General features: G+C 36.4%; 1 protein-coding gene across 1 annotated transcript in view; it reads left to right on the top strand.

The window, feature by feature from the left end:
• Positions 1 to 27,527, top strand: part of UNC80 (unc-80 homolog, NALCN channel complex subunit) — a 221,640-nt gene that overhangs the window by 25,532 nt on the left and 168,581 nt on the right. The window contains exons 8-13 of the mRNA XM_029933277.1: positions 19,369 to 19,630; positions 20,611 to 20,745; positions 23,210 to 23,426; positions 24,062 to 24,202; positions 25,218 to 25,486; positions 26,578 to 26,946. Coding sequence (XP_029789137.1) covers positions 19,369 to 19,630; positions 20,611 to 20,745; positions 23,210 to 23,426; positions 24,062 to 24,202; positions 25,218 to 25,486; positions 26,578 to 26,946 — 1,393 coding nt within the window. The remainder of the gene's footprint in view (positions 1 to 19,368; positions 19,631 to 20,610; positions 20,746 to 23,209; positions 23,427 to 24,061; positions 24,203 to 25,217; positions 25,487 to 26,577; positions 26,947 to 27,527) is intronic.

Here is a 27,527-nt window from a genome sequence, read left to right as displayed (position 1 = left end):
AGACATTTCCTTTCAGTTTTATCTTACCTTTTCATTTGGTAATTTTTAAATGATCTACTTCCTTCTGGCACCAGTATCAGGCTACATGGGTATAGCATTTTTTAAAGATTTCTTAGAATTGTTGAAAGCATGAAGTTATATGAATATAATGACTTTATTTCATAACAACAATAACACAATAACAAAGTTGTCAATGGCATAATTAAATCAGATTTAGGGAAAAGGTAGTTACTTTGGTTACAGACAAAACTAGTGTCCTTACATTTATATTATCTAAATTTTTATTTATGCATTTAATTTTGCCTTAAAAGTTTTTTATTAAAGTGTAATTAATATACAGTGTTATATTCATTTTAAGTATACAATATAATGATTCAACATTCTATATATTTCTCAACATTCAAGATAAATGTACTCTTAAACCCCTTAAGCTATTTTATCCATTCCCCCCACCCCTTCACCTCCCTTCTGGCAACTACTAGTTATCTGTATTTAAGAGTTTAGGTTTTTTGGTCTTTTTTCCCTTTGTTCATTTGTTTTGTTTCTTAAATTCCAAATATGTGTGAAATCTTACAAGGTATTTGTCTTTCTCTGACTTATTTCACTTAGCATTATACCTTCTAAATCCATCCATGTTTTTGCCAATGGCAAGATTGCGTTATTCTTCCTAGCTAATATTCTATTGTATATATAGGCCACATCTTCTTTATCCATTTATCCGTCTATGGAGGGACACTTGGGCGGCTTCCATATCTTGACTATTGTAAATAATGCTGCAATAAACATAGGGTGCACATATCTTTTCAAATTAGTATTTTAATTTTTTTGAGTTAAATACTTGATATGGAATTACTGGATCACTGTAATTCTATTTTTAATTTTTTGAGACTTCATACTGTTTCCCTCAATGGCTGTACCAATCTGTATTCTCATCAACAGAATACAAATGTTCTTTTTTCCCCTACATCCTTGCCAACACTTATTTCTTGTCTTTTTCATTTTAACCATTCAGACAAATGTAAAGTGATTTCTCATTGTTGTTTTAATTTGCATTTCCCTTATGATGAGTGATGTTGGGAATCTATTCATGTATTTATTAGCCATCTGTATGTCTTTGGAAAAATGACTATATAGATACTCTGCCCACTTTTAATCAAATTAGGTTTTAGAGGATGTTGAGTTATATACATTTTTTATATATTTTGTATATTAACACTTTATTGGATATATCATTTGTATATATCTTCTTCCATGCAGTAGGTTGCCTTTTTGTTTTGTTGATGGTTTCCTTCTCTGTACAAAAATCTTTTACTTGGGTGTAATCCCAATAGTTTAATTTTGCTTTTGTTCAATTGCCTTGGGAGACTACCTATTCACAAATGTTGTGATGGCCAGTGTCAAGAAATTACTGCCTATGTTTTCTCCTAGGCTTCAGGTCTCACATTTAGGTTCCTAATCCATTTTGAGATTTTTTTTTGTGTGTATAGTGTACTAAAGTGGTCCAATTTCATTCCTTTGCATGTAGATGTCAGTTTTCCCAGCAACATGTGTTAAAGAGACTGTCTTTCCCAACTGTCTATTCTTGCCTCTTTCATCATAGATTAACTAATTATGTAAACATGGGTTTATTTCTGAGCTATTTTGTTCTGCTGATTACTTGTTTTTGTGCCAATGCCATATGACTTTGCTTACTTTAGCTTTGAAGGACATCTTGAAATCTGGGATTGTGATATCCCAGCTTTGTTCTTTTTCATTATTGCTTTGCAAGTCAAGGGTCTTTATTGCTTTGCTAGTTAAGGGTCTTTTGTTGTTCCATATAAATTTTAGGATTATTTTTTCTAGTTCTGTGAAAAATGGTGTTGGTATTTTAATAGATATTGCATTAAATTAGTAGATTTCCTTGAGTGATATGGATATTTTAACAATATTAGTTCTTCCAATCCATATCTGTTAAGTGTATGTTAGACATAGGTTGTATCAGTATCAAAGTTTTTGTCCTTAAAGATCTGACTTTCCTGAAAGGTAGACCGATAAAAGAGTAATTAAGTAAAATTATTTGTAGACTACTTTAAGACTACAAAGCAAAAGCAAAATAAAAGACTGGGAAGTGGGCTTGTTTTCATTGAGACCTGAATTATATAAAGGAGACAGCCTCAGGAAGATCTGAGAAGAGCAATGTAGGCAGAAGGAACACATCGAAAGGTTCTGAAATGGTAATAAACTCAGCATGTTTCAGGAACAGGAAGAAGGCCAGTATGACCAGGCAGTGGCACTGAGCAAGAGGGTATGATGAAGGTCAGAGAGGTTGTGAGGGGTCTGATCACAGGGGAGCCAAGAGACTATGTTAGGAAGTTTGGATTCTGTCCCAGGTGTGATGAAAGAACATTGGCATTGTTGGAACAATGAAATGACATTAACCAAACTGCATGTTTTAAAGATCATTCCAGATGGTTTATGGAAAAATAGACTTGGGGGGCAAAAGTGGACACAGAAACTAGTTAGAAGACTGTTGCAATGGATTAGGTGAGAGAGCATATGCCTTGGTCAAGGGAGTAGTAGTATAGGTGGAAAGGCTAAGATAAGGCTGAAATTGGGATTCATTCACAGGGTAAAGCTGACATAACTGAATTTGGGGAGTGAGAAAAAGAAAGGAATCAAGCATAAGTCCGAAGATTTTGGCTTGAGCAATTGCATGAATGGCGATTAAATTTATGAGCTAAGGGAGGCTGAGAAAAAACTTGTATAAAAATACTTACATTTTCTTCCTTCCATGTATCTCCAAGTCCTCCACCATCATTCAAGCCACTCATCATTCTGTGCCTGGAGTACTTCATTAGCCTGTTGATTCATCTGCTGTTATTCAACCTTTACCACCATCCAATATAGAACATACAGATTAAAAATAAAAAACAAATCCTGACACTTTTACTCTTGAATTCTCTTAATGCTATCCATTGCTACCAAGATAAAATTCAAAATCCTTGATGTACCCCTCAAAGCTCCACATCATTTGGCTGCTGTCCAGTTCCCTAGTCTAACATTATGCCACTACCCACACCTCAGTGACTAAACGTCAACCCTTTTTTAGACTTTCAAACTTCCCCTTAGCTCTAAGATTTGGAGTATGTTATTCCATCTGTCTGCATCGCTCTTCCATCTAGCTTCACTTAACCAATTCCTCTTCCTTTAAGACTCAATTTAAATATGATTTCTTTACTCTCTAAAATGCCTTGGCAGATGTTTAACACTTTCACAGAAATCCATGTTTTCTCTTATAGCATGAGTAGCAAACATGATATAAATAGTGTATGACGATTTGTCTAATAGTTATCTCCTCCACTGGACTGTAAAATTCACACACGAGAAAATACCAAGTCTCTTTCACACCTTCTTCTCTCTGGTACCTGGTACATGACCTTCAGTGAAGGGTACTGAATAAGTGAAGGAGTTTAATTTTTCCAACATCCATGCAAAGACCTTATTCCTCTTTTAAAGATGAGGAACTGAAGCAAAAAGAGATTAAATAATTCCTCCAAGGACACACACAGGAACTGGAAAAGCTAGATTTGAGCCCAGGCTAACTAACTCCATGATCCACATTCTTTTCTCTTCTTGCGTGACGAGGTAGGTCTAACCTTTCAAGATATTTTCTTTGGCTTCTCTTACATGGCCCCCCTCTAATTTGTCCTTTATTTCTACTAACACAGAAATTATTAAATATAAGATCAGAGATGTGATTTTTATATGGTTCTGCATCCTTAATAGACTTACCTGAAATCTAGTTGGAGTTAAACCAGTATATCAATGATCTGTTGCTGCATAACAAATTACTCTGAAGTTAAGTGACTTAAAACAACAAACATATATTATCTCACAGTTTCTGAAGGTTATATATCCAGACCACCAACTTTGCGGCAGTCTTTTTTGGCTCAGAGTCTCTTATAAGGTTACAGTTAAGATGTTGTCTGGCACTGCAGTCATCTGAAGCCATGATTGAATTGGAGGATTTGCTTCTAAGATCACTCTGGTGGCTTTTGCTCAGATGCCTCAGATTCAGATGCCCTTCCATAAGGCTGCTCACAATATGGCAGATGACTTGGCACAAAATGAATGGTGTGGAGTTGGGGAGAGAGACAGAGAGAGAGGTCTTTTATAACTAATTTCAGAAGTAACATACAACTATTTCTGTGATATTCACACAGACCAACAGAAATTTTTTTAGAAAGAAACTATACAAAGGCATGAATATAACAAGGTGAGGATCATTGGAGAGATCTTAGAATCTGACTACCATAGTTTGCTTCTGGTCCCCAGTGATTTCCATCTCTTTCACATTCAAAATACACTTCATCTCACCAAGGTTGCCCAAAATTATCCCATTACAAGATGAAGTCAAAGTTCAGATCTCATCATCAAAATCAGATCTATGTGTAAATAAGGTACTTCATGTGTACAATGTAAGCACAATTACTTAATTATGGTTCCTTTCAATCTATGCACCTATGAACTAAAGAGACAAGTTATCTGTATCCAAAACACCCAAATACAATGGTGGGATAGGCACATGATAACTGCTGTGAACATGTGCGTATTCAAAGGGAGAACATAGGAGGCCCTGGTCCATAACAGTTCTGAAATCAAGCTAGACAAGTATTGGAAGCTTCTTGATTAGATCTCAGTCTGATTCTTGCCCATGGCTCTTAGCTCCACCCTCTGGGCTAAGTTACTTTTCCTTTTTTAAAGAAAGATAGATGTGTTTATAGCTGAGTAGTTTTCTCAGCTTGCTTCCTGCCAGTAAAATTTGAGAGGGGGGGTACAAAAGCCTCTTTTAATTCTATACTCTTTTGGCAGTGTTGTTGTTAAATAAACTTCTTTAAAACCTTTGGCACTCCACTGTGAAACTTATTGGGACCCAGTAGAATAGACAAGTCTCATTTATTTATTTATTTGCTTATTTTTTTAATATAGTTTATTGTCAAGTTGGTTTCCATATAACACCCAGGGCTCATACCAACAAGTGCCCTCCTCCATGCCCATCACCCATTCTCCCCTCTCCCCACCCCCATCAACCCTCAGTTTGTTCTCAGTATTCAAGAGTCTCTTATGGTTTGCCTCCTTCCCTCTCTGTAACTATTTCTCCCCTTTCTTTCCCCCATGGTTTTCCATTAAGTTTCTCCTGATCCACATATGAGGGGAAACATATGGTATCTGTATTTCTCTGCCTGGCTTATTTCACTTAGCATAATACCTTCAAGCTCCATCCACGTTGCTACAAATGGCCAGACTTCATCCTTTCTCATTACCATGTAGTATCCCATTGTATATATAAACCACATCTTGATTCATTCATCAGCTGATGGACATTTAGGCTCTTTCCATGATTTGGCTATTGTTGAAAGTGCTGCTATGAACATTGGGGTATATGTGCCCCTATGCATCAGCACTCCTATATACCTTGGGTAAATTCCTAACAGTGTCATTGCTGGGTCATAAGGTAGTTCTATTGTTAAATTCTTTTCTAGAGTGGCTGCACCAATTTGCATTCTCATCAACAGTGCAAGAGGGTGACTGTTTTTCCACATCCTTGCCAGCATCTATAGTCTCCTAATTTGTTCATTTTAGCCACTCTGACTGACGTGAGGTGGTATCTCAGTGTGGTTTTGATTTGTATTTCCCTGATGATGAGTGATGTAGAGTATTGTTTCATATGTCTGTTGGCCATCTGGATGTCTTCTTTGGAGAAGTGTCTATTCATTAGACAAGTCTCTTTAAGGTAATCCTTTCTCTAACTTGGAAGACGGTTAAAGAACAACACTCTTAAGTTTCTTTGAAACCTCCCCTACTTTCTTACATGTGAATCACACTTTCAAAAACTTTAGTTGGCCTTTTGTCCCATGGAATAATATTCTGAGGCAAGACCTTAGATCCTTCTGAAGGCATAAAAAGATTTTACAGCGTTGCCCTTGACTTTATCTTTAGACCATGTTTTTCCAGAAATGCCCTAGATTTGATGTTTGCTCAGAAGCCATTTCTTAATTTTAGCATTATTTCCCATCTGGAGAGGCTGAGTGTTTTCAGAATCACCAAGTCGTAGGTCATTAGTCTTTAACAGTTCTTCAGTTAGGTCATATCTTTCCATCTTCTATAAGCAGCAAGAAGAAATCAGAAGACACCTTCAATACTTAATACAATCTTAATGAGATCATCTATGGTCTTAAGCCTGTTTCTTTAACTTTCCACAACACAGCAGGCAGCTTTTGCCACTACATAACAAGGATCCTCCTTCTTCTTCTTTTCAATGTCATGTTCCTTACTTCCCTTTAAGCCCTTACCAGCAGCCTCCTTAAAGTTCAGGATTTCTAGTAGTAGTTTTTGCAAGGCAATTTATGCTTTTATTTTTTAACACACTCTTCAAAGCCTTTACAGTCTCTACTACTGCCTCATCCCAAAACCATTTCCAAAATTTAGGATATTATCTTGGCATTCAAGTCTGTATTTGCTATCAATTGCTATATAACAAATTAACCAAATTTCTTAATAGCTTAAACAAAAGCTATTTATCACCTTACATAGTTTCTGAGGGTCATGAATCCAGAAACAGCCTAGCTAAGGGGTTGCAGCTCAGGGTCTGTCCAAATATTGGCTAGGGCTGCCGTCATCCAGAAGTTTGACTGGGTTTGAGAATCTGCTTTCAAGATCACTCAGATGACCATTGACTACAAGCTTCAGTTCTGCAGCCTTTGGGCCTCTCCACAGGGCACTCATGGCATGATACCTAGCTCCCCCCAAAACAAATTATCCCATAAAGAGAGGGAACAACCAAGGTCTGTCCTTCAGTGTCTTTAAACCTAATCTCTAAAGTGAAATGCCATCACTTCTATATGCTTTGAATCATACCAACTCTGAAATAGAGAAGGGACCACATGAAGGTGTGAATACCAAGAAGCACGCACGAATCATTGGAGCCTATTTTGGAGGCTGGTTACAACAAACAATAATAGTGATCATGTCACCGTAATTTTATATGTAACTACTCTAATGGTATCTGTATGTTTTCTTCAATAATTGAGTATTCTTGTATTTTTCCTTTACTAATTCTGTTCTACACAATTTCCAAAAAGTTTAAGTGTCAGTATTTTCTTACCTCAAATACTATACTTTGGCCTGACTTTTAAAAATTATTAAAAACAATATCAGTGTGAAATCTTGAGGTCTTAAGATATCTAGGAGTTTATATTTCTTACATATTTTTCTCAGCCATAGCATGATTTAGAAATTTGAAAATATAAATTGCATGTGATAGTTCTTCGACAAACTGCAAGGTTCAAGGTTTCCTGTTCATGGAAGAATGTTGTTTTTCCATTCTCTGAGATTACCACACTCTAACATCTATATACATATGCATTTCTTGACGCATACACATAGTCACCCACAGCACACCCACACTCACATATGTGAATTAGACATGAATCAGTAGCACGTTAGAAGAATGAATTAGGTCTTCTCTGCCTAGCTGCAGTGGCTGGTTACCATGGAAATGGTGCACAAGGTAGACCTTTCAGAAAATGCTAATGTTAATATGCCTTTGTTGGAAGAGTTCATATATTAATCAGAAATGAAGAGAACTTTAATAACAAAGCAAAGCAAATAGCTTAGAAACAAAAGCTGTCTGCTTGTATCAAACAAGTACACTTCATCATCTCTTTTGCCCTGACCTTGACAGAACAGAACATCACTCTTCCCTGAACTCTGCAATCAGTGAGCAGGTAGCTGGTTTTTTTAAAATTAATGTGAGATTTCATCTTCAATTACCGTATGCGCAGACTTAATTTCTGCTTTGCTAAATATTGTGTGGGGTCAAAACTGATTTCCACGGTTCTCTGCCGCCACAGATTATTATTTCCAGAGTGTTCTTCTGCCTTGGATGCTCTCTACTAGCATCCCCCAACTCTAATAATAACTTGGTTTCCTGAAGCCATAGTTACATTACATTACATTTCTTATATTAAAGAAATTTTTAGCTTTCTGATAGCCTTTTTTGGATCATAATGTATTATTTATTTTATGCATATAAAAGAAGTATTACAGAAAAAATTTAAAGGCATAAAATGTTTTTTAAAGTAAATATCATCAATGAGCTCATCAGGAATATTTAAACACCATTAATTTTTGTATGTATAATTTTCCTTATTATTTTTACATACAGCATTTAGAATTAAGATTATATTCATACTTTTATAAAATCTCCATTTTTCTACAAAATAACTGACAGAATAATAGAATACTTGAGTTAGTGAGAACATTTCTATTGTATCACACAATGATCGCCCCTATACTATCTTTTTCCAGTTATTTTTCTCTCGCCTATTAATTAGATTGCTAATTAAGAGACTTACTGGTTGTTTAGTGACAAGATGATTATCTGATAATGCCATCATAAATGAAATTAAACATTTATTGATGATTCTTGCTTTTTATTGACTACTCACTCCAGTACAGCTCACACTTTAAGACAAAGAAACTCGTGCTTGAATAACACCTCAAGTGAAGGTACTTTGGATTATAAATACTTGCTACAGAATGTTCTTCATTGTTGTTCCAAATGGAGTCTCTTTAAATGTTAAACAATTGAAATGTTAATTTACTTAACACATTTTTATTAACTTAAAGACTCGATTTTAGTCTCAGATCACAACCATGTGGGTGTTGGTGTACTCTTGCTGTCATGTAGCCCATCCTTAACTGAACTGACATGATTTGTCAGGAAGTAGTTAATGACCAGGGGACTCAACTGTACAGTTAATAATTACTTTCATCAAATAAATGTTGTAGATAGAGAAATACATGAATTTAGTCATCTGGGACCCTTAGGGAGAAGACTGTCAACATATCATTCCAGTTAGTGTTTCCGTATAGGAATTGTTTGGGATGTTGGCCTAACAACAAAAGTCATGCATTGCATATTTCTTTGGGGCAATTGTCCTCTAAGCTTATTAAGAGTGTTTAAAAATTGCATGACATTATCTAAAATAAAGATTCCTGAGCTCTATCCCCAGTAATTCTGGTTTAGTAAGTCTGGGGTAGGACCTGGGAATGTGCATTTTCAATAACCTCTCTTCTCCCTATCCATTTGGGAGTCTCAGAGAAGTTGTCCCCTGGCATTTCATTATATGGAACACTGCTCCAGGGATTTGAACTAATTTATGGAACTCCCTAATCTCATTTACAAACTGGAAACATTTGGGGACACTGAGGTATGGGGCAGGAAGTAAAGGGTAAAGATTCCAATGGGGGAAAAATAATTCTGTTGAGCTAGTAATATCTCCCTTAATCACAGCAGCCTAGCCAAGAAACAATAGTTTTCACAGGCTTTTATAATAAGCCCAATGATTGTCACAAATGCTTGATGACCTAGAATTACCCAGCTGGTTGCCAGCCAACCTCATACTTTGTCTTTTCCTTATAAATCCAAGACTATAGCATTGGGAGGAAAATTCTCTTCTTCTAGGTATAAAGGACAGGCTGAGAGGGATGAATTAATCCATGCTTTTTAAAGAAAGAAGTGGAGGTAAGGAATGGCAGGAAGTACAGTGAAAGCCTTTTAAGAAAATGGTAGGATGAGAATCAATGTTTCTTTGCCTCAAACTGAGCTTGAGGATGTAGTCAGTCAGTTTCCTCCTGTAATCTCAGGAGGCCCCTCTGGGCCTGGAGGGGCAACAGGAGGGAATGGTTGAGGAGAACTCTGTGGTGAGAGTGACTAACAATAGCTGTGACCACCAATGGCCTAGGTTAGCCCAAGGTCACAGTGCCAGCCCCAGGCTAACTTCCGGAAAGAGTCTTGGAGAAGATGCCATTGTTCTTCTGCTTTTCCTCTCCTATGAGAGCCTCCTTTTGTCAAATTCAGTCAGGAACCAGAGGCAGGGGAGCTGTTGGTAGAGTCTGTACAGATCAAACTTTCAGGACAGGAAGGTAAAGAAGGATGGAGAGTGAATGGGGTCTGGAAGTCGGGGCTGAAGGCAAATAAAAGTAAAAGACTTCCTGCCCAGGATGGGAATCTTCATTTTGAATCTAGCCCACATGCTTCTTATGAAAACTTGGCAACTCATAAAATTCTGAGATTCCGTTTTTTTATTAAAATGATTATGTAATGAAAATTTATATGACAGTATACTTTGAAAGGACAGACAATGCATTATCAGGGGAATAATGAGACTAATTTATGCAAAAAACCATGTATACCTATGCGTACATATGCACACATATACATATTTAACATATATAAGTATTCAAATTATACATTGTATATTTATGTTATATATAAACATATGACATACATAAGTATATGTGTATATTATATATAATTTATATAGAATGTGTTATGGTATATATTTAGATCTACTTTATATAGAGAGACATGAATAGTGGATTTTTATTCCATGTTGATAAAATCCAAGATCTTAGCTAATGTTCTCTAAAGAAACACAGAGAAAAGAACACAGCACCTAAGTGTTCAGTTTTATGTCTTTTCACAAGCGAATATGGTAATTACCGTGCAGATAAAATAGAACATTAGAAGCGCCCCAGCCTGGCACAGCATATAACATGGAAATAGTATTTGGTAAATGCATTCCAGCATCTACTTGCCCCTTCTCCTTTGGCTGACTTTCTGGATGGTCTCTAGCTTTTTACTATAACAAAACTGGTACCATAATCAGTTGTGTATGTCTCCTTGTGCACATGGGCAAGAGTTTCCCTAAGATAGAACTTCCCTCAGGAATGGATATCTGAATCCTAGGATAAGGACAATTAAAATTTACTAGATATCAACTAAGTGCAGTCTGTGTTAACTAACAGTGATCGTGTTTCTGGTTAGTCACACCCTCAGCAATGCTTCCCATCTTCAGGATTCTGTATTCTCACAAATATGATGGATTCTGACTGTCACTAAGCCTACATTTCCCTGTTTATTAATGGAGTACCCTTCTCTGTTTAGTCTCTCCTTAGGTTTCCTTTTTGGTGAAATTTCCTTCTGTACCCTTGGTACATTTGACCTGTGTGTCTTTCTTTCTGATTTATGAGCATTCTTTATTAGTGAAAATAGTAATTCTTTGTAGATCAATATGTTCCAATCAACCTTTATACTTTGTAAACTTTCACTTTATTTTTAATAGAAATTTTAAATGTGAATATAGTCAAACTTATCAATATACTTTTAAAATAGTTGTCTTCTTTAGAAATCCTCTCATACCCTAGGTCACAATTTTCTCTCTTTTGTTCTGCTTTGTGTCTTCAGTCCATGTCAAGTTGGCTTTGTATTTTCTTTTTAACTATGGTCATTGGAAATATGGGTATGTTTTTTTCCACATAGATAACTAATTTTTCCTCATCATTTCTGAAATAATTCTTTTCCTGAAGATTTATAACTTAAGCTCTGTTGAACATCGGATGTGCACAGTGAGAGGGTATGATTTTGGGTTCTTAATTCTGTTGTATCATTCTGCTTGACTCTGTAACCAAAATCTTATTATTATAGCTCTTTTTATTATTATAGTTCTTTTCTAATTTTTATTATTGACTTTAAGAAACTAACAATAAATTTTATAAAATGTTTTTCTGCATCTATTGAGAAAATCATGTGGGTGTCTTCTTTTGTAGTCTTTTTAGGTGATGAATTACTTTACTAGATTTTCTGACAATAAATGATCCTTAAATTCCTAGGAAGAAAACCAATGTGTACAATGCTGGGTAGAGTTTGTTAACATTTTATGTATTTTTTTACATCAATGTTCTTAAATGAGCACAGCTTATGATTTTCCTTTCCTATTCTATACTTGTTTTGTTTCCAGTCCCAAGGTTATCTTGGCCTCATGAGAAGAATATTTCCTTTCTTTCTGTCTTTGGAACACTTTGTATGAAACTGGAGATACCTATTTCCCTAATGATTAATGGGCTTTGGCTGAAAACCTTCCGGGCGTGGTGAATTTTGAAAATAAATGTTATTTCCCACAATTCAGTTTTTAAAGGTTGTGGGTCTATTGAGGTTTTTATTTCTTCTCAGATCAGTTTGGTTGGATAAATGTTTCTATCTTAGATATTCAAATTTTTAATCATAATGTTTTTAATGTCTTTCTTTTTTCTAAATTATCACTATATCTAAGTACGTCTGCATTTTCAGTGATAATATTTTGGTCACACCTTTTACTCTCTTTCTTGAAAATTTTTATTAGTTTTGTCAAGGAAATAACATTTGGTTTAGTTAATCCTATTTAGCTTTGTCTTATATTTTATTAATGCATACTTTTATCTTATGTTCCTTTCCCCCCTACTATTCAGGGTTTTATTTACTTTTTTAACCAGTTTAAACTATTTAAAATCTTTTTTTAATGTAGATGGTTCTCTCATTATTTGTTATATCTCTTATCCTGGTAGAAGCATTTAAAGCTCTAAATATTCCTATAATTCTGCGTTAGCTATATCTCACAAGTTTTCATATGTAGAATCATTATTCCATGTAATATATTAAAAAATCTCATAATAACTTTTTATTTGACTCATGGGTTATTTCAAAGTGTGTTTCTAAATTTTCTCATCCATTAGAGCTTTCTTTCTTTCTTTTTCATTTTTTGCTTTTAGTTTTTTTTTGGTTTTTGCTATTGATTTCTATTGTGATCCACTGTGTTTAGAGAATCAGGTTTATATGAAATGTTGTCTTCAGTTTCTTTTGAGACTTGATTTGTAAACATTCCAAGGTGCAAGAAAAAAATGTTAAGTGTATTATTCAAATCTCTTGGATTCTTACTAATCTTTATATGCTCAATCTATTATTCGTTGAAAAATGGATGTTAAAAATACTACTGGTATTATTTATTTATCTATTTTTCCCTTACAAGTCTCCCAGGCTTTGCTTTAAGCATATGGAAATTTTGTTACCAGGTATATACATGTTGAGAGTTAGAATTGCTTTCCAACTATTTTTTTTAAGCATTGTGGTGAACATCTTTATATCTAATAATATTTTTGCATCAAACTCTACTTTCATTATTGTTGCACCAACTTTGTTTTAGTTAGATTTGCATTCTTTTTTTTAAGTTTATTTATGTACTTTGAGAGAGAGAGGATGAGCATGGGAGGGGCAGAAAGAGAGAGGGAGAGAGAATGCCAAGCAGGTTACCCACAGTCAATGCAGAGCCTGATGTAGGGCTCAGTCTCATGAACTGTGAGACCATGACCTCAGCCAAACCAAGAGTCAGACACTTAACCAACTAAACCACCCAGATGCTGCCAAATTTACATTCTGTACGCATTCTCTCCCTTCCCAATTTTAGGATTTTCTCTTGTAATTAGCGTGTGACTAAATTTTGTTTTGTTAATCCAGTATGACAATGTTTGTCTTTTATCTTGTGGGTGAATTTAGTATTTAGTTGGATAACTGACATGTTGGATTTATATCTTCCATTTCATTTTATTTTGTGCTTTTTACTTACTTTGCTTCTTACATGTTTCTTTTCTCTCTTCTCATTCATTGACTTTTTTTTTTTCCTCTAAATCCCATTTTCCTTCTATTGGAAGGATATGGTTATCATTGAAAGTTTAACTTGGTCATTTGACTACTAAAAGTTATAATTCAATAAAATCTCAACCTTTCTTTTGAACAGCACAAGAATCTATAAATCTTATTCTGTTATTGCATATTATTATAGGTACCCATGAAGCCATCACCACAAATCAAGATAATGAACACATCCACTACCCCCTTAAAGCTTTCTTGTGATCCTTAATAATTTTTACCCTTCCCACCCCACTCTTTCTCTATCCCCAGGCAACCATTGATCTGCTTTCTGTCTCTGTAGATTAGTTTGCAGTCTTCTAGAATTTCATATAAATGAAAACATAGTCCTTTTTTTGGTCTGGCTTCTTTTACTCAGCATAATTGTTGAATAGATCAATAATTCTATCATTGTTATTGCTGAGAAGTGGTCCATTTCATGAATGTACAGTTTGTTTATACATTCACCTGTTGATGGGAATTTGTGTTGTTTTAAATTTGGAGTCATTGCATTTTTAAAAGTCCTTCTCTACTCATGATTATAAAAAATAGCCAAAATGTTTTTCTGGGACTATTATGTTTTTATATTTTTACATTTACATCTTACTTTAAATGTTTTGAGTGTTTATTTATTTTTGAGAGACAGAGCATGAGTCGGAGTCTGGGAGGGGTAGAGAAAGAGGGAGACACAGAATCTGAAGTAGGCTCCAGGTTTTGAGCTGGAACTCATGAACCATGAGATTGTGACCTGAGTTGAGGTCAGATGCTTAACCAACTGAGCCACCCAAGTGCCTCTATTTTTACACTTAAGATGTAATCTATCTTGATTTTATTTGGTGAATAAAATATGCCTATTTAAGACATGCTAATTATAGTTTTCTGAGTAAGTCAGGTATGCCCATATTATTTTTTGACTATATATCCCTTGTACTAATATAATGCATGAGCTTTCTGATAGATTATATTCTTATAAATGTTTGAATCTTTTGTAACTCCATATTCTATACCACTGAACTCTTGTCTATTCCTAAATCAGCCCTACTTGGCTAAATATTATTGTTGTAAACATACATTAATATCTGACAACTTATACTCTTTATACTTCCTTTTAAATCTTTCTTGGTTACACTCAAATTTGTAATCATTCATCCAGTTAAATTTCAGAACAGCCTTATTGATTTATAAAAGATGAATTCCTTTGGAATTTTGTTCAGAATGTATGATAGTATGAGTTATAATAAGAAATATATATTTGGCCTTGGTCCCTGTTTCTGTCACTGAGCTCCTAAAATCTTTAGAATTTCCTGAATGATGAGAGCAACACAGGTGACTTTTCTTGGTAAAAAGGTGACAGTTGGACGGCACCTAAGACTGGGACTGGTTGCCAGGAGAGCCAACAGTGTGCTTAGAGGGTGGAAACTTTCAGTTCTGCTCCTGACCTCCACGAAGGGGTGGAATTTGAATCAGTTGCCACTGGTTAATGATTTAGTAAGTATGTCTATGTAATGAAGCCTCCAAAAACTGCCAAAAAGTACAAGGTTCACAGAGCTTCTGGGCTGGTGAACACAGGGAGGTGCAGTGCACCCAGAGACAACATGGATGTCCATGTCCCTTCCCCATATTTTGCCCTAAGCCTCTCTTCTTTCTGGCTGTTCCTGAGTTGTATCCTTTTATAATAAATTGATAATCTACTGAGTAAATGGGTTTCCTGACTTCTGTGAGCTACTGTGAAAATTAATTGAATCCAAGGAGGGGATCAGAGGCACTTTTTATTTAGAACCTGTTAATTAGAAGTGTAAGTAACAACCTAGACTTGCAACTGGGATCTGAAGTTCAGGGGTGGGAGGTGTGTGGGCAGGTCATGGGATCCTCCAGTCTGTGGCCATTTGGTTACAAGCACAGGTGACACTGGGGCTTGTGGCTGGTGTTGGAAATGGAAAAGCAGTCTTGCAGGACTGAATCCTTAATCTGTGGAATCTTTGGGTAGATACATGTTAGAATTCAGTTGACAGAGAATGGACCCAGTTGGTGTACAGAACATTGTTTATGGTGTGGAAGTCCCCCCACACACATGCACATTGAAATTGGGTTTAGAACACAAAAGAGAATTACATTAAACTAATAGATTATTAGGGACAGGAATGGAAATCTTTAAAATATTAAGAATTTATCCTAATCCGAACAGTTTGTCTCTGTTTCTTAAGTTTAAAAAAAAAATAGCTGTTGTACAGTATTGTTGGTGATGGTCTCCAAATGCCCTCAATCTCTTTATTATCATTTGGTTTTAGTAAGGGGGTGATGTTTAAGGCTAAGGTGTTAGTGCTTGTGCAATCTTTCCTAGTTTACCCTGAGAGTAGTCATTGTTTCAAGTCATATAGCACAATGATCAAATCTATGTTGAAAGTTAGATATTTCCTATCTACTAATGATACCAGTTGATATTAAACTGACATTTCTTTCCACCATGTTTTGGAATAAATGTTTATTTTCAGGTTGTTGGGTCAAATTTTCTTACATTTGAACATACTAAGTTATATTGTCAATCTTATTCCTCATTATTTTCTGCTTAATCCTAGGCATTTACCTATTTGCTGTTATTTTGAATGGGTTTCTTTTTTTCTCTCCATTTTCAAAATATGTATTACTTGTACATACAAAAGCCTTTAATCTCTCCATCTTTGTCTTGAATCCACTTCTGAAATTTATTAATTCATTTAAGTAAATGGAGAGAGGCACCAATCAAATAAACAGTATAATTTCAAGTGATGCTATATACTAAGAAGAAAATTAGAACAAAATAAAGAGATGGATGGTTGCATAGGGAGGCCACTCTACGTAGTGTTTGAGGAAGACCTTTCTAAGGGGATGTCGTTAGAACAGAGTCCAGATAAAACCTATGCATTGAGGGTAGAAATTTCCACATAGAAAAGAAAGCCCTGAGGCCGCACAAGCTTGATGCATTCAAGAGTAGTAAGAAGGCCAATGTAGCTGAAACACAGCTACCAGATGTATCAGGATCGGTCCAATCAGAAGAGAGAAACCAAACAGTAATTGGAACAAGGCAAGCTTAATATAAGGAATTATTAAGTATATCAAGATTAGAGTACTGGAGTAGTGAGGGACTGGCTAATATATAATGAGAACACTAAAGAATATAGGAATAGCAGATATAATGGAGCATCTCCAACTTTCTGGGTCAGGCAAAACAGCAAGGGCAGACCTTTTTTCTGCTCAGGACTGAGATTCTGACACTCTTGTAGAAGGCAAAATTATGCCTCACTGGATGGCAGAGAAATCACTATGGTACTGCATCAGGGGAACTTGTTGGAAATCTGCCCTCTGGAACATGTCAGAAATCCAACACCCTGGGGTGCTAGGGAAAGCTGTTCATGGGAATGTTTCTTAGTAGAGATGTTGTGCTACTACAAAACTTATAAAGGGAGGTGCCAGGGGAGCTGTTGGCCACTGAGTGCTACTGGCTATTGGACACTATAGGAGCTGAGCAAAGGAAAAGCTGTGAGTGCTATAGAAGCCCTGTGCTAGAAAAAATACCCATGCTGCAGAAATCATGTGTCCTGCTGGATCTAGGCACTAGACAACCCACAAACATTAGAGTAGCCTGGTACTGGAGAAGCTGTACACACATTGCAAGAATGTGCTGAGCAAGTACACCAGGACTAGAAAGCAAAATTCTTTCTTCCTGCAGTAACTTTTCCATTTTCTCTACTGGCAAAGCCAAAGATCATGCCAGCAATCAATGGGAAAATATTTAAAGGTCCAGTTCCATTTTCACGGAACAAAGAAAAAAGATGAATTTGGAGCAAAGAGAGAGCAAATAAACAATTGGTACACCAGGACAATCGTGATAGTGAGGTTGGATTCATATACACAGCCAAATTATGCATGCCATGTTGACTACTATGAGAAATTTGCATTTTATTTTAAGGATGATTTGAAGATTTATTGGAAGGGTTTGAGGAGAGGAGAGGAGGAACTAGAGAAGAAGCGATGAGACTCATAAGATGTAATTACAATAAGCTTAATGTAAGATGTTAGTGTCTGTGGAGCTGATAAGAAGTGGTTGGAAGGAGAATCTATGGAACTTTCTAATGAACTGAAAGTTGACATGCAGTTGATGTTCAAAGAGTATTCTAGTTTCCTAGAAAAAGGATAAACTCTATCGTGACATATATGGAAACTTAGCTGATTGTACAAAACTTCTCTTTATATGACTGCCAACTCTGTTAAATAATTAGAATTGTAGTATCTTATTGTGGTTGAGCTTTAACTTATATTTAGTTTGCTACTAATCAATCCAAATACTCAAGATTAGACTACAAGACAGCATTGACATTCAAAACCACTGGGTACATAGGCAATTGCCCCTCAACACACCGGAAATGCTACTAATGAGAGTAGAAATAGACAAGAGTTCTGTGTCCTTTAGGGAAGTGCAAAGACTATGAAACTGATCCCCAGGGCAGCAGACCTGGTCTAGGTTTGTATATTTGAACTTTTTACTACAACTCATTGTAAGAAATCTATTTTATGTCAAGAGTTATGACAATGTGTGAAGTGGAACAAGTTTGACTAAACACACAAATACTTATTCCATTTGTTGCATTCTAATAGATTTTATTCTAGTTAACATTTCAATAGTGGTCATATACTTTTGAATTAATTTCTTGAACCAATAATGAGCTATAACCTTTAGTTCAAAAATATGTGTCTGGGAAGTTTAGGAAAACTTCTCACTTCTCAGGGGCTACAGTTTTTTGCCAAAGCTCTTCATATGTGAGTAGTGCCATTTGCTAGTTCATAGCAGGGTACAAAAATTTCCCTTTTGCCTCATCTAACTCATGAAGAAACTGTGCTTGAGGGTTAAATTTACATTTTAGTTTTAAGGTTCCATTTTGGATCCCAGGAGTTCTAAGTTTATAATTTGGCCTTTATTGTCTGTCATTCATTGGACATATGTTACTCAAGACTAAGAAGTCAAATTTAATTATCTTCACATCCCCTAACAAACCTAAGATGATATATTATATTAAGTAATTAAATAAACTTACTTTATAGTGTAAATAAATTGAACACTAAATAATAACTATAGATGTGTTTAAACTGGAAAACAGAATTTCAGAACCTTGAGATTTTCAAAAATTAGTTTTGCGATTTATACGAATATATAGTTTTATAATTTTCAAAATGATTTCAAATTATCAAAAATTTTGAAAATTTTCTCACAACATAACTTTTGCTTGTTTAGGACCTTGCAGTTTTCTTGGCTCCTTTACATACTATTATCACAACTGAGATTAAAATAGCCCAATAAAGTACACAAATATTCCAATTTTTATCAAGGTAAAAATACCTGATAGCAGAGTATAAAAGGAACATCACAAGCTGAACCTCATGTATTCCTATAGGTGCGTGTCATTGCCCGTCACCCAAATAATTCACCAACTATACCAATTACTTATTCTCTTCCACCTACCTGAAACTCGTGATTTTTTTTAACTCCATACTTTGCAGGCATTATTCCCCCTAAATTAAATGCTAATCAACCCTCCTATCTCATCCTCAACTTTGCCTACCTAATCCCTACCTATCCCTCAAAACTTTGTAACCTCTCTACTTCTAGAAGGTGTCTAGCAAAAGTGAAATTAGTAAGACAGGTTGGGAGGATATTAGAGCAAACCAGACAAAAGTTAAGTGAATGAATAAGAAAATAAATGAGAAAAGCAGACCTATAAGCCATGTTGTGTCACCCTTGGAATGTTTGACTTTCAATGTAATCATCTTCTTGATGTCATTGGAAACAGAGCCTCTCTCGTGATACCTCCGTGCCAAAGGTCCCGCTACGCCACCTACTTTGACGTTGCTGTTCTTCGCTGCCTGCTTCAGCCTCACTGGTCTGAGGAAGGTACTCAGTGGTCTCTGATGTACTATCTACAAAGGCTGCGGCACATGTTGGAAGAGAAGCCAGAAAAGCCCCCAGAGCCAGATATTCCTCTCCTGCCCAGACCCAGGAGCAGCTCGATGGTAGCCGCAACCCCCTCGCTGGTGAACACCCACAAAACCCAAGTGAGAAACAGTCCATTGTCTTTTGAATCAACAATTTTAGCCATTTGCTTCTTTTTAGTATAGAATTTACCATTAAAAAAAAAAGGTATCTAAATGCCTCTTACACACACTAATCTAGAGTTTAGACTCTGGTGTACAGAATATTGGAAAACTGGGCCTTTAAGCTAATTTAAGTATTAGTTAATAGATAGCTCTCATAAATAACTGTTAATTACTGATATCACAAAATGTGTGACATTTGCATTTTACTGAACATGGTTTAACTTTTTGGATAGCTCAGAATTTTTCAGCACCTCAATATCATAATTAGAAATATTGCCTTTTGGTATTTAGTCTTTCTCTTCATTATAGATGTTTGGAAAAAATAAACTGTCAACTGATTTGATAACATCTGCCTGAAAAATCACTTTTTGGTAAATTAATGTGCTAATAGCAACTTGAACACTTTTTCTTCCCCTCTTTCTCATTGATACCATGTATGTTGAATATGTAGGGAGGGAAAAAGTGTGGTTTTCAGTATGTTCCAGTTACTTGGTTTACTTACATATGAATTGGCTACGTCTGAGAAAGCCTGCATATTCTGAAAATAAACACGAGCAATGTAAGCATATAAAGGGGAGACACTTGATTTTAGTAGTAGATGACTCTGCTCAAAGTAAAAATCTCTTTTGGTGAATCATTAAACAGAAAAAATATTTTTTAATAAGAAAAATAAGACACCTCTCTCCTCCCTATTTTCTTAGCTTTCCTGAATCTGGAGCCTGTTGAAAACTCCAAAGAGAAGTTACGATTAATATATGATATTTCTCCTCAGTAGCAGTATATGGATTCTAAAAGTCTGAACATGCAAATTCAATACTTCATAGATAACAAAATAGCAGTCATATCACTCATAAAAATATGGCATCTCAATAAGAAAAGTGCTTGGATTTAAAGCTCTAAGTTCTTGATCATGAAGTCTACCTTTGTTTTCTGTTAAGGATCTCACCATGAAGTGTAACGAAGAGGAAAAATCTCTTAGCCCAGAGGCATTTTCTAAGGTTTCATTGACAAATTTACGTAGGTCTGCAGTTCCAGACCTTTCTTCAGACCTTGGCATGAACATTTTTAAAAAGGTGAGTCAAGTTACTTATGCTTTTTGGTACTTTGGTAATTGAAAAACAAATCAGTATGACATGAGGTGCTTCTGATCATGCTGCAGAATGGGGTGGGTTGGGAAAGGAACTTTGAGAAGAGAGGTCAGCCTCCAGTTATAACACTGACTTAACCGCATGACCTTGTGCAAGGTCTGTGTTTAGGAATGTTTCCTATTCTAGATGCTACCCAGCTTAATCCTGATGATATGTGTAGAGTGATTTCAGTAGTGTGGTAGCTGTGATGGTGACGTACATTTGTAGGATTCACCTCATTTTATCCAGCATTTTATATAAATGGTTCTCATTTAATCCAATGAGATCCTCATTTTCCACATTTTGCACCTAAGGAACTAAGTCTTATGTTCTCAGAGTGATTTAATCATGGTAGAACATTTATTCTTGAAGTTATCTCTATTTTAAAAACAACAAGCCACTCTTAATAAAGTAGCAATTCCTTATAAAAGATCACTAGTTTTTTACCTTCACAAGTCATAGCAAAGGTTTCCACTCAATAAGCATTTATTACCATCCACTAGAACTCTAAAGATGAGAAATTAAAGGAGTCTTTAGAGCAAACAACTAAGAGTGTACACTTGGAAGTTAACTAATCAGGGTTCAAATTCTCACTCTGCCACTTTTAAACTTGTGATACTATGTATCAGTTTCTTCATTGAAAATTGGGTATAATATACACTTACCTCAAAAAGTTATGAGGACTAGTGGATTAAGTAAGATAATTCATGTGCCTGACACTTTGTAAGTACTCAATAAATGTTGATTATTCTCAAAAAAAAAAAAAAGGAAGGAAGGAGCCGAATCTTAGAAATTTTGGTAGTTTGTGAAAGGTTGAGTCCAAACTCAAAACTAGATTGTTAAGCTAAATAGTTCATGCTCCTGGAGCACCTGGGTGGCTCAGTCAGTTAAGCGTCCAACTTGGCTCAGGTCATGATCCCATGGCTGGAGAGTTGAGCCCCAGGTCAGGCTCTGTGCTGACAGCTCAGAACCTGGAGCCTGCTTTGGATTCTGTGTCTCTTTCTCCTTCTCTCTCTCTCTCTCTTTCTCTCTCTCTCTCTCTCTCTCTCTTTCTGACCCTCCTCCACTCTCACTCTGTTTCTACCTCAAAAAGAAATAAATGTTTAAGAAATTTTTAAAACATAGTTCATGCTCTTATGAGTCTACCCTCCCACCTCTCTTTTTGTAAGTATATGGAGTTAATGAGATAGAAAATAATATGTATAGAATAATATATGTGCAGTAATGTCATTTTCTAGTTTTTAAAATAATTAGTTCAATTGTGTTTATGAAAGACACAGAACATATTATTAACTTACTATAAGCTCAGAGTGTTGCTAAGCAAGTAGTCATGTCTACTTCATCATTAATACAATAATAGGCAACGGCTATAGTTTTTCTAAAAACGTCGATCATCAGTGGGGAATAAGTTTTCAGTAGTGACTGAATGAGAATGTCATGACATGAGAATCTCTGGGGAGCCATTAAAAATTCATGTGTCCAGGCCTGAACTCAAACCAATTAGGTCACAATTGCTGAAGGTTAGGCCCAGACACTGGAATATTTTAAATGCATCCCAAGAATTCTGAACTCTTATTTATAATGGATTTTGAATTTTTTTTTTGGTAGGAATAATGGTTTGTACAAACTCATGCTATGTATCTTTTTTTAATTTTTTAAAATATTTTATTTATTTTTGAGAGAGACAGCGTGAGCAGGGGAGGGTCAGAGAGAGAGGGAGACACAGAATCTGAAGCAGGCTCCAGACTCTGAGCCGGCAGCACAGAGCCCGACGCGGTGCTCAAACCACAAACTGTGAGATCTGACCTGAGCCAAAGTCGGACTCTTAACCGACTGAGCCACCCAGGAGCCCCCATGCTGTGTATCTTTTTTAACTCTCCTTATTAACATGTGTACATGTTAAGTGCACACATTTGAAGTTGTCTGGCCAGAACCATTGATCTCAATCCTGAAAAATGGAACAAAAAATACTAGCTGGTCAAAGTGGTGACTTAGGAATCCTATACTCTAACTCAGTGGTTCTAAAATTTTAGCAGGTATCTGAATCACCTACAAGGTTTATTAAACATACATCACTGGGTCTTATCTTCTATGTTTCCAATGTAGTATGAACCTGAGAATTTGTACTTCTAATAGTTTCCCATTTGATCCTGTTGCTGCTGGTCCAGGAACAACCCAACCTAGCAGAAGGACCCAAGTAATATGTTGCCTTTTGCTTTGTTTCTTTCACTCTTTCAATACATTGTGGAAATTTCACCCATCTCTTTTGGATGATACTCAGTGAGTATCTTTCTGAGTCTTTTCTTCCTGGAGCATTCCTGTATTTTACTATAGATTATGGAGCCCTTTGGGAAGCAAACTATCACTTTTCCTTGCCCTGTGCCTAACCCTTAACCTCTCATCCTCATAGTTCAAGAGCCGCAAGGAAGACCGGGAGAGGAAAGGCTCCATCCCATTCCACCACACAGGGAAGAGGAGGCCACGAAGAATGGGAGTGCCGTTCCTGCTTCACGAGGACCACCTGGATGTGTCCCCCACCCGAAGCGCATTCTCTTTCGGGAGTTTTTCTGGGCTTGGAGAAGACAGGCGAGGCATTGAAAAAGGAGGCTGGCAAACCACCATTTTAGGTGACCACAAGGACTTTACAAAGTAGGGCAGAGCTTGAGTGACCTGTTTAGAAATCTGGATCTAGGGCTCCCGGGCAAATCTGCATCTTTCTTGAACAGCTTAGTCAAGAAATGTGGGCCCAGATGCTAGCTTCATAGTACCAAAGGAATGCAGATAATTTAATTTAATTAAATATGGAAGAATCCTGTATAATTAGGTAATGGCGTTATTAGGTACTCTAGATGTGGAAATATGGCCTTAACGGGTCTTGTGCACTAACGTTCATCATGAATCCAAAGGCAGACTTTAATTTGGATATTACAAAAGGGAAATGTAAAGAAAAGAAAAAGGACATTTTTTTTTCTTTCTGGATGACATATTAAGAAAGCCATCTTAAAGTCAGGAGCTGACAGCTAGCTGGAACTCCACCTATGGTTTCTGACATTTGGCTTAGATTGGAGCTGATCTTAGGACAGGCAGCTTCATCAATCATCTTGACCCTGACCATTCCCAGGGCTAGTCTAATTCCTACTATTTGGCTGTGCCTCATACATTTCCCAATGTCCCTTTACTCTTGCTGCCATCCTTTGGAAAAACATCTTGGCACAGAATCATCCATTTTCAAACCCTCTTGTGGTACTCTTGTCCATCTCAGGGAAATTTACCCGGCGGGGCAGTTCGGACGCAGCCACGGAGATGGAGAGCCTGAGCGCCAGGCACTCACACTCCCATCACACCCTGGTGAGTGACCTGCCAGACCACTCCAACAGCCACGGAGAAAACACTGTCAAGGAAGGTGGGTCGGAGGCCGCACCTGCAGGCGGGAGTTCAGGTTCCTTTTCCTGTTTCCTGTTTTTATTCCATGTTTCATTTTCATTGTAATCTGGCTCCTTACGCTTTTTGAAAACTTGCCTTCATGTATTACATAGCTTGGTAGTTTACTTGTGAGCTGTTGTTAGGATTTCCTTAGGATCAAAGCTATTTGATGGCATACTGCAAACACTGTGAGTCTCAGGGAAAGCAAGGCATTCATATTTGGTTTCAAAAGGCCATAGACCCACAGGGCTAGAAGAGACCTGGAAGACAATTATATATGCAGTACTTTGATACCCTGTATGGTGTCCCTCTAAAGGGCTTGTCCACCTTCAGTGCAAGGAAAGTCACTGGCTTCCATGCCCACCGATTCTTTTTTTCAGACAGCTATCATTTCAAATAAATGCCTTATATGCTTTCTTTGGAGAAAACGTGTATGTCTGGGTGAAATCTAAAATGGGTTCTTATTCTGTACTCTTAAGCTATGAGCATAAGCCTCAGCCTCTTTTCTCTGGAGCATATTTCAAGTATTTGATGATACCAGTTAGTTACCACCACAAATTTATGTTCCAATACTCTTAAGCGAAGAAGAAAAAAAAAATCCTTCTTATTTGTTGCTTAAATATACTAGATAAAACCAAATATTTTACCAGCCACAAACTTGGGGAGAAATACTTCAACTAAACTAGTTTCGCTGTATCAGTAGCATTTGCCATCTAGTAGTGGGCAAAATCCACCTGCTAAACGAAAGTTAAATTCTAGCCCGGGCCTTAAGGAAGCCAGTTGGAAGTCATGTTTTCTATAACCTTCATTTTTTACTAGATATTACTTGGCCTTAACACTTGAGGCGATTTTGTGAGAATTGAGAATAGCTTTGAGACTGTAAGTCAAACATCTACAAAAGCTTCAGCTGAGAATGTTGTCATGATTATCTGTCTAAACTGATAGTGTGACAAGTTGTTAGGGGGAAGACTAAGACATCGCTCTCTTTTTATTAGTGCGATCCCAGATCTCCACTATTACAGTTGCAACCTTCAATACCACGTTGGCATCATTCAACGTGGGCTACGCAGACTTTTTCAGCGAGCATATGAGGAAGCTCTGCAACCAGGTGCCCATCCCAGAGATGCCACATGAACCCCTGGCATGTGCAAACCTGCCTCGAAGCCTCACAGACTCCTGCATAAACTACAGCTACTTAGAGGACACGGACCATATTGATGGCACCAATAACTTTGTCCACAAGAATGGCATGCTTGATCTTTCTGTAAGAAAAAAGAAGTTTTCTTACCAAAGCTTGGAAGATAATGATTCTTTGATCCGGTTTTTATAATGCTGGGTAAAATGGTTATATAGAGCCTTAGAAATGTTGAATCCTTAAATGAAAAGGCTACCCAGATAAAAAATGTCACAAATATGTCAACTATTATAGGTGTATCTTTCCCCCTTTTTTTTCAAGCATTGCATTAAGTGTGATCTGATCTCAGAATATTTTTACAATCCAAAAGCATTAGCGAATCCTGAATATGCACATGTAAATATACATAAATGTGTGCGTGTTTTAAGTCCCTTATAAAAAGTTCTGTTTGTTTTCTTTTATTATATAAGCAACATGACTACAAACCTCCCATGTAGCAAGGGAACATGAATAGAAGTCCATTTAAAGACTTAAACTTGCATTCTCCAGAATGCTTGTCTTGATTATAGTTATTATCAAATGAAAGGGTTGTTATATTTTACAATTATATTTCACAAAATGTTTTATTTCACATTAGGGAAGCGGCTGAGCAAATAATTTCAAATATTAAAATCAATGAAAGGACATAATTTAAACATGCAAATATTTTGCATTTAAAATTGAAGTGTAAATAATGATACAGTTGTGAATACATAAATGTTCCCCTATTATGTCGATATGGAAATTATTGTTCTTTATCCACTATTGACAAAAAGTGAAAGGCAGAGAATTAAAATACTTTGATTTAAAAAAATCAGTTCAGCAAGTTTCCGTTTGAACAAAAAATGTCTGCCCCATTAATCACTGTTTTTCAGTTTCCCTATTAACTGTCTCTATTATGGCAAGTCTTGGAATACTTACTTAAGATAATACACACAGACATTTTTTTTCCACACATACATTTTTAATTCTTTGGGTGACTTATAATCTACATTAAACACATACACAAGGTCCCAATGCAGTGGAGGTAGGAACATCTGAGAATTAACTGATGTATTTATGCTTAAGTGCATAGAACAGCCTAAAGGAAATGGATTAAACAGAATAACCAAATCTGTATATAAAGATGTAAGTATTGAGGTAAACTAATCATCCTCTGTGTATCTTTGCCTTCCCCCCAGGTGGTTCTGAAGGCTGTTTATCTTGTCCTTAACCATGACATCACTTCTCGTATCTGTGATGTGGCACTAAACATTGTGGAATGCTTGCTTCAACTTGGTGTGGTGCCTTGTGTAGAAAAGAATAGAAAGAAGAGTGAAAACAAGGAAAATGAGACCATGGAAAAAAGAGCAAGTGAGGGAACCTTCCAATTCAAAGGAGTATCTGGAAGTTCACCCTGTGGATTCGGGGGCCCTTCGGTTAGTGGAGCTGGAGATGGTGGAGGAGAAGAAGGAGGAGGTGGAGGTGGAGGAGGTGATGGAGGTGATGGAGGAGGAGGTGGAGGAGGTGGAGGTGGACCTTATGAGAAGAATGATAAGAACCAAGAGAAGGTATGAATGAACCACCTTGTATGTTCTCATGAAATGTTACCCCCAATTTCTTTCTAGTGCCTGCTTGCCTGCAATTCATTGACTCGGAATCACAACTAGTCTCTAAAACAAGAAAGTGCTGAGCCTAAAGATCTCTTCATTGGGTCTTCACCAGGCATTAGTACAAACAGTTAGATGAATCTGTACTCTCAGTTCAAAAACTGTATTCTCCGTTCAAAAACCAATTCAAGCAGTGTTAGAGCTAATTCCCTGGTCATGTTATTTCTGCAGGAGGGTATCTCTAATCTACTACCTCACCATAATTCTCAGTCTGCCACCAACAATAGCCACTTTTGAATTTTTCAGGGTCTGACCTAACTTAGCGATGTTTTCTTCTCAGACTACTGTAACAAAATATCACAGATTGGGCATATTAAACAAAAGAAGTTTACTTCTTACACTTATGGATGCTAGGAAGTCCAAGATGAAAGTGCTAACAAGGCTTCTGAAGCCTTTTCTCTTGGGTTGTAGCTATCTTGCTGTGTGCTCACATAACCCCTTTTCTCTCTCTCTCTCTCTCTCTCTCTCTCTCTCTCTCTCTC

This window comes from Suricata suricatta, chromosome 3 (assembly GCF_006229205.1).
Source record: "Suricata suricatta isolate VVHF042 chromosome 3, meerkat_22Aug2017_6uvM2_HiC, whole genome shotgun sequence".
Classification (NCBI taxonomy): domain Eukaryota; kingdom Metazoa; phylum Chordata; class Mammalia; order Carnivora; family Herpestidae; genus Suricata; species Suricata suricatta.
This window is presented reverse-complemented; position numbering and strand designations above follow the sequence as displayed.